The 8,366-nt window shown below is 26.2% G+C and overlaps 1 protein-coding gene and 1 long non-coding RNA gene across 7 annotated transcripts; one reads left to right on the plus strand and one right to left on the minus strand.

The window, feature by feature from the left end:
- Positions 1 to 554: 554 nt before the first annotated feature.
- On the minus strand, positions 555 to 3,988 carry LOC122637943 (transmembrane protein 183B-like). 5 transcript variants are annotated; one of them, XM_043830485.1, is made up of 8 exons: positions 2,577 to 3,135; positions 2,390 to 2,444; positions 2,217 to 2,264; positions 1,998 to 2,066; positions 1,664 to 1,802; positions 1,400 to 1,601; positions 1,062 to 1,226; positions 555 to 985 (listed from the first exon to the last, which is right to left on the minus strand). In XM_043830485.1, exons 3-8 carry the CDS (start codon positions 2,248 to 2,250, stop codon positions 704 to 706), a joined length of 891 nt encoding a protein of 296 aa, XP_043686420.1. In that variant the 5' UTR covers positions 2,251 to 2,264; positions 2,390 to 2,444; positions 2,577 to 3,135; the 3' UTR covers positions 555 to 703. The 5 variants fall into 5 exon arrangements, with proteins under 5 accessions (XP_043686420.1, XP_043686419.1, XP_043686416.1 ...); XM_043830484.1 differs by having other exon boundaries at positions 2,536 to 3,135; XM_043830481.1 differs by adding an exon at positions 3,767 to 3,988 and having other exon boundaries at positions 2,217 to 2,798.
- A 2,095-nt stretch (positions 3,989 to 6,083) lies between these two features.
- Positions 6,084 to 7,154, plus strand: LOC122637944. Of its 2 annotated transcripts, XR_006329322.1 has the most exons (3): positions 6,084 to 6,302; positions 6,382 to 6,784; positions 6,950 to 7,154. It is a non-coding gene; the product is annotated as an uncharacterized LOC122637944 (long non-coding RNA). The 2 variants fall into 2 exon arrangements; XR_006329323.1 differs by lacking the exon at positions 6,084 to 6,302 and having other exon boundaries at positions 6,315 to 6,784.
- The last annotated feature ends 1,212 nt before the right edge of the window (positions 7,155 to 8,366 follow it).

Raw genomic sequence — 8,366 nt, forward strand, 5'->3', positions numbered from 1 at the left:
TTCAGTTATTTAGTTATAATGAATGATTTTAGACAGATGTAAAAAAAAAGTAATGCATGTAACATAAATCGAGTATAAAAAGAATATTAACGTCTGTCTAGAAATCACATGTTTTGTTTCTTTTACAAAATATGTATTGTTTTTGTACAAACTGATTTGTCAAAATTGACGATCATACATTGTGTGATGTCTCTTTGTCAGCCTAGTTCTTCAAATCACGTACATCAATAGGATGAAGATTTATACAAGCATACACATTGATACAATGAATCGATAGAAACAATAAGGTTTTTCTAACGAGCTTTTAGTTTGTTTCTTACTGTATTTTTTGTTCAAGTAATACACATTTTGAATGATAGTGACTGAACAACTTTAATAGATAAACCTTGATTAAAAGAAATATAACAATATTATATTTCATTATAATGGTTTCATAAAATAATATTGAAAAGAATACATAACATAGAACAGAAATAACAATTATCTATAGCTCATTAATATCCAAAAGACTTATATGATATTAATAGATGAAAAAATTGAAACGAATGTTAAGAAATATTTGAATGTTTAGATTCTTCAATTAGAACCGAAACTTTTTTTATAATATTTGCATACATATATTTCAGTTATAAAATTAATATTTATATAATACATATAAATAGACAAAATATAATATTCTTGCAAGAGAAATTAGATAAAGACATTATTCCCAAGTATCATTTGAGGTTAAATGTACGGTACTACCTATCTCACATAAATGAGATATTGTATCTTGATGTGGATAACGTGGATGCCACCAATCTAAAACTTCGTAATCATTTACATAATTGAGTATAACTTGGTTTGTTAATGCATTTGGAAGATCTGATGTTCCAAATTCAAGCTGTAATCGCAAGTATTTAAGACCAGGCATTAATGTCACTGATAGTTTCTGTAGAATTAGTCCAATTACAAATGGTAATTTGCTATATTTTACAGATCTTACCTAAAATTCAATTTAAATTAATATTTGCTATTAAATATAAACTTTATATAATACATTTAACGAGAAGAATACATACATGTAAAAGTTTACAACCTTCCTCTGGATTTCTATTTATTTTTTCTGCTCTTTCAACGTCATTCATTTGCTCATGTATGTTTTTATTTTGTTGTATCAAAGTACCATTGCATATTCTCGATATTTCTTTTAATTTGAAAAAGAAATACCACCGATTAAGTCCTGTCTGGAATAAATAAATATTAATTAAGATGTTTTAATATCTTTCTTTATCATTGTATTTTATTATTTTTATCAAACTCCATTAGACAAAATATATAACATATTCTTATATTTGAATTTTATGGAAGAAAAAAATATAGTATGATAAATAATTGAAATATAAAAATAACAATATACTTTGTGCCACATGAGAGAACATTGTCTTTTAACAAGAGAATGTGGCTCTCTTTGCTGTAACTGTGATACATAGTTTGATATACTCCTCTCAGCAAAATAGGAATAATGCAATGTTCTAATGACACAAAGACGTAATTCATGGCGTAGTACCATCCAATGTGGCTGCAAGCGTTCTGGTATGCCAGGAACAAACTTGTAATAACTGCAATAATAATCATTATGAGCACACAATATTCTAAAAATAAAAATTGTATACAGACATACGTCTTATATAGATGAAACCAAAATTTTGCAGTTGTAGTCACATAATAAGAAGATCTACAAATACAAGCAAATTTCCCTATAGCTTCTGGTTTAATATATTCTGATATTATAAACCATATGTCCAATGGATAATCAATACCTACAAAAAAAAAGATATTTTAATTCATAAGTTTATTATGAAAAAGGATATATAATCATAATTATAAAAAGTAATATTCAAACATATAATATTCTTATATTTCAAACACATATTTCATTTGATATATATATATATATATATATATATATATATATATATATATATATATGATAATATACATGATTAAATACTTACCATTACATTCTCTGATTTCTTCATTTGACTTTTTCTTCTGATTTCTTGAATGTTTCTTATGGAATAAATCTAATGGAAAAAGTTTCATAAAGTTATTTTTATGTATATGTTTTTAACTTATAAATACAGTTAAATTATTCAGAAATATGTTTGAAACTAATAATACTTTTGTAAATATAAATCCTGCATTATTTTTTAATTACACTTATAATATTTCACCTTTGATAAAAGTTTTCTGTTTGGTTAGGCTCATTTCTGAAACTGTACCTGTAAGAAGAAATTGTATACTTTTTAAAATTACATCTGAAAATATTTGTAAACATCTTATTTTTTTATATTTATAAAAAAAAAAAATATTTGACGTATATGTAATCAACATGCATTTATAGTACCTTATTTCAGAGAATTTATATTCGTCATAAATCGTCTTTTTACTAAGATTAATGTCTAAAATAGGAATTTGAGGTTATTAAACATATTTTAGCTCGAGCCTTGTGTGGGTTTAATGATGAAGACGGAAAAAGAAAATTATCCTTCCCTTGATTTATCGCACCAAAATATATGCTTGTAGTACAATACCCTTCACGTAATATAGTACGTGTGTATTGAAGAAGTGAAACTTTACTCCATACTTGTCGCAATATTACGTATTCAAATGATAAAAATGCATACACGTTCCGACACAGTATTCTTGAATATAATGTACAAATTCGCAATTGAAAATGTTACATTGATTTACATTTGGCAACATCGGAAAATATATGTTGTATACATGTTGGAAAACATACTTATAGATATCGCCTAGAAATATATGACATAGTTTAATTGAAAAGATTCTGTATTATACTTAATTACAATTTTATATTAATGAGCGCACTTGCTATAGCATGTGTATGTTTGTATGTACGTGTATATGCTATGTATGTATGATACATGTTATATAAGCACTTTTCGTATTAGAAAAAGGATTATTACAAGAATTAACAATTTTATTTTATATCTTTATAAATGTTATAATGTGAGAATATTACATGTCATATTTCTATTTGGTGTTACATATAATTGTTACATACTATACATCTAAAATAATTATATCTGAAAAGCTTAATTTAATAATCTGTATTAATAAATCATAAAAATAAATTAAATATTTTGCTTAATATATGGTATATCATCATTACTATTTAATTCGTAATTCCTAATGTAAAAAATAAAATTAAGTTATATGTTGTTAAAGAAATATATAAAGTATATTTATTATACCTTCTAAATCGATTTTTATAAAGATTATATATTTTCCTATTAGCATTCTGATATTATATATGTATATGTTTATTTTTATTTTATCTTTTTTCATTGAAACTTAAGATATTCATTCCTACTTAAGTTATATATATATATATATTGTACTTGCAACTATCAAAAATATTGTTCTAGTGTTACCATTGCAATCATTTGCAACTTTCCTTGTAGGTATGCACTTATTTCAAGAATAAGACTAGCTGATATCAGATAATGTAAAATAGTCCATTTTTTCAAAACAGCTTGCACGAAAACAATAAATATTTCATAAGGCTAGTATATAACATGCAATGACAACTTTTATCATAAGCGATTAAATAGTTTGATCACTTAAAAGTTTCTTTTCTCTTCTAGATGACTAAATAATGTTATATAACTTCAATAAGAAATGGATTTCATAGAAATTGTATACATTTGTATTGTTATGTTTGATTTGTATTCTTAAAAGCCTATTATTCGCTACTCACTCTATTCTATAACTAGCTAAAAGCAACTGAAAAATTATCAATCTATACAGACAGGCTTAAACATACATGATTTGTTGTATCACTAATAACTGTATCTTCACTATAATTTTTTAGTTACTGCCATTAAAAATCACCTTATTATAGCTAGATTAACAATAAAGAAACATATGATTATATAAGTAAGGCAACATGCTGTATTAAGTAAGCATATGCAACAGATCAAGTGTGTGTGAGTGTGTGTGTGCGCGCGCGCGCGTGTGTGTGTGTGTGTGTGATATGTATGTATGTATGTATGTATGTATGTATGTATGTATGTATGTATGTATGTATGTATGTATGTATGTATGTATGTATGTATGTATGTATGTATGTATGTATGTATGTATGTATGTATGTATGTATGTATGTATGTATGTATGTATGTATGTATGTATGTATGTATGTATGTATGTATGTATGTATGTATGTATGTATGTATGCATGTATGTATGTATGTATGTATGCATGTATGTATGTATGTATGTATGTATGTATGTATGTATGTATGTATCTATGCTACAGTAGTTTTTCTCCAATGAATAAAAATCTATAAATTGATGTTATTCCATTGGAAAGTATAACAACTAAACAATAGATATCAATATATATAACTTGCTTCTTGACAGATAACTTTAATTTATATATTTTATATATTTTAACATAAAAATATACATGTTAATGCTTTTATACTGCATTGATGTTATTTCTTCTATATTTAACTAAAAAGTAATATCTATAATAACAAAGTGGTAATAACATTATGTAAAAAAATTAAAAATATATTTCAATTATTTAAAACACTAATATAAATATTACATGATCCAAAATTAATTAATAACAGTAAAAACCCATTGCTTTTTTTTATGACAACGAATTCACAATAAAAGAAATTACTAGAGGAATTTTTAAATTACATCACATCGAATGATGATCCTAAAAGCGATGAAAATATAAATAATAACGTAAAAAATGGAAATTACCTGTCCTGTTGCATTTTTTATACGTTCTAGTTAATATTCTATATGAAAACATAAACAATCAAATTACCAACAGATTTCATGTATAGACATAAAGTTTAATCTATACAAAATGTAATATAACATATATTTTACAACACACATTTTACTAACGCTAGTGATAATATTTTATTTCGTATATATGATACAACGCGTCGTGCTTAATGCAGAAACACAATAGATTTTACTCTTCGTGACATTAAAAATAGAGTTCGTTTTTATTTGAAAATTTCATTCTACATTTTCTTATGAAAATAATGAAGTTACATTTGTCGTGGAACTATTATGCTGTCTTTTTTTAATTTTCGCCTGTTCTATACTCTTTCATATCTCGCGCTTAATGACATCATTATAAATATCTTTTTAACTACGGAAATATATAGTCGCCTATTATTGGTTAAGATTTTCGAGATATAGATGAGCCTTATTAGTTGAGATATAATAATGTCACGTTATATAAACGATATCATAAACGTTGTGACAACTCATTAATGTTACGTCCCACGAAGAACGGGCCTCGGGAAAATAAACTCAAGGAGTTCCTGCTACGTGAGATTAATGTGCCTTTTTTAGCCTCACCTGCTGTATGCAGTTCTATGGCACGAGACTAGCACCCAACGGTATGCCAGACGACGTACGCAAGCCAATCAAATGACACCCACTTTTACTTTTGACAAATGAGAATGCTACGGTAATGTTTTACTTCTATTTCGGTGATGAGGATTAATTGACAAGAACTCGATGCTGGAATCCACTTCTTTTATTGATGAATTGAATATATTTACCACCGGATAGGCCGATTCCTTTCTCCTCGGCTCGATTGGCTCGATTCCAGAGAGAGTAGACTTGATTGGCGGTGAAGTCGCATAAAGAATTTGTCGATTGTGCTGCGGAGAACGAATTCTTCGATCGCGTTTAAGCGATTTGTAAATAGAAGTAGAATTGAAATTTGTCTCGATAAGAATTGGAAGAGTGAGTTGCTTCTGCAGACACAATCGGGATTATTAACTTAAACTGTTTTAATAATGCTCAATTTATTTAATATAATAACAATAGATGTAAGAATATATTCGGTTCAAGACAATAAATCAAATAATAATCGTAGTAATTAGTACAATGAAATGATCTAAGCAACAATAGTTTAACAATAATCTAAGCGAATGACCCGAACACAATAATCGTCGAGACAACGTGTGCGGCCGGTTAAATAAGGAACTTTGCCCAATTATCGAAGAGCGATTTGCCGCAGTGTCGTCATTAGCTAGTCATAGCTCTGCCCTAATTGGCGGCGGAAATGTCTAATGGCGGTTGCGGGCGTTGGGATGTTGCGTGCTGGTAAAGATGAGGTTTTGTAGACTCAGCGCACGTGTCACATCTTTGTAACGTCCATTGTTCCTTTGCTTTCCATTGTTTAGACACATCTCTTTTTGTACACTGATGGGAGTCTTTGTTTATATTTATAATATCTAATTCTTATATTGGTAGGATAGGTCCTATTTTAATTCTAGAAAGATGGAGATATCGCTTATTTATGGTTACATAGTTTTATTTTAAATATAGGGCCAATGTAGGAGGTAACACTAAGCATAAGCCTGAGAAAAATTACATTCCCTAGAGGAGCTCCTGTGTCGTGAGATTGCGTGTCCTTTCGGCTTGTTGAGTGCACTTCTTCAAAAGCACGGGACTGGCACCTAACAAAAGGATGTCAAACTCAATCTCTCACCATTTTAAATTAAGTATAGCAGCAATTTTGCAATACTATTTTTCTTTTCCTGACAAAAAAGTAATAGTTGGCAAGGATTAAATGAAATGTTTTTACTTTTCCGATACATGTTTAGATTAAATGATAGTATAATGATTGAATTGTATATTGTCCCCTTGGTAATAAATCTTATATGAAGTATTTGTAAATAAATGTTATGTTTTAAGTAGAATTATTTCTAGAAAAATAACTGCACTATTTGTAAATATATCAAGAAATGAAGTATCTCTCTGAATATTTTTGTAATGTATAAGTCAGATGTAATTTATTCAGTGTTTAATATATAAATATATTAAGAAAAATTAATAATTTTCACACATTTACAAAAACAATAAATAATCTATTTAAGGCAATAATTTCAAATAGATTCCATATAAGGATGTAACTGAATGATCTGTACAAACTTTGAGAATAAGTTCAAGAGACCTAACAAATAGAAAATATTCTATGAACATGGGATCATAAATGTTTGCTTATATAGTTATGATGATTCAAAGTTTTCCTGCAATGACTAAAGAAATTATTATGTCAAATGGATATATATAATAATATAATACTATAAATACTGCTATATGGAAATTTTTAAATTTATTTAGAACAGTAACGCCATAAGTAAGTCTAACCTATATTATAGAATTTGAATATAATATAAATATGTAATAACAGAATTATAAATAATACTTTTTTAATTATGTCAAGCAGTGTACAAAACAAGTGTATATAAGAACAAAGACATTGTCAAATGAAATTCTTACATAAGTAAATTAAAACTATTTGTAATAATAAATAAGAGTCAAAATGAGAAATTTTGCTAAATCACCCATAGAGCTTCTAAAGTCTCTGCAATAGTAATATGACATTTTTATGATAAAAAATAAGTAAGCAATGAGTAAGTGCTTATAATTGTGATAAATATTTTTGAAAAAAAAAAATATTTTATATCTCATTGTAGTGTATTCTCAACAATAAAGTAATGTAGTAAGCATTTATATGAACTTAAATAATATTTTGGAAAAATAGTTTTTGCAAAGTTAACAATATTTAATATAATTTACTGAATTTATCTTTAAATAATATTTTGTTCTGAAGTAAGAATTGCAGCAAAATTATATATTTTATATACATAATGTAAAATTATGGTTCTAATATTATAAAATTGGATCTGATATATTTTATTATTGTTTTCAATTTATTATAATATTCATAAATTATGATTTTCAAAAATCTTAAATAAAAATTAAAAAATATTTATAATAAAAATTTTATTTATAATAAAATAATTTTTATTATATTAATCAAAATTTTGTAATAATTTTGCTTCCGTTATATAAGATATTAAATAAGATTTTTTATCTAGATTTTTTCTATATGTAATAGATGGATAGTTTCTATATGAAATAGATATTGAATGAAGATAGATGCAAATGAAACAGTGGAAGTATCAAAATAGGCAATACTTTTAGTGGATTACATTATGTTGAAGATAAGTAGAATTATCTGCATGTTATTTATGGAAACTGTTTCTTATTATCTTTAATTGGAGACAAACTGGAATCATTACGTATTACGTCAAATTTACGATGCGATGTTTAGTTTGTGTTATTAAAGATGTAACATTATAACTATCGATAATTATTGCGATGTATTAAAGTAGACCTCATATGTATCTCGGAAAAAATAAAAGGGGAGTAAAAGAATTTGTAAAACATAAATATAAAATAGATGAGATTTGACATAGTGTTATATTTTATTAATGGCAGAATTACAAAGGGATGAAAAATAA

This window comes from Vespula pensylvanica, chromosome 2, assembly GCF_014466175.1.
Source record: "Vespula pensylvanica isolate Volc-1 chromosome 2, ASM1446617v1, whole genome shotgun sequence".
Lineage (NCBI taxonomy): Eukaryota > Metazoa > Arthropoda > Insecta > Hymenoptera > Vespidae > Vespula > Vespula pensylvanica.

Bases quoted from the DNA above. Each gene is read 5' to 3' on its own strand.
- LOC122637943 (XM_043830481.1), bottom strand. From the start codon at position 2,376: ATGTTGATTACATATACGTCAAATATTTTTTTTTTTTATAAATATAAA. The intron at 2,067-2,216 runs GTGAAATATTAT...TTTTTCCATTAG, and splicing joins ACAGAAAACTTTTATCAAAG to ATTTATTCCATAAGAAACAT. The intron at 1,602-1,663 runs GTATGTCTGTAT...TTATTATTGCAG, and splicing joins TGGTTTCATCTATATAAGAC to TTATTACAAGTTTGTTCCTG.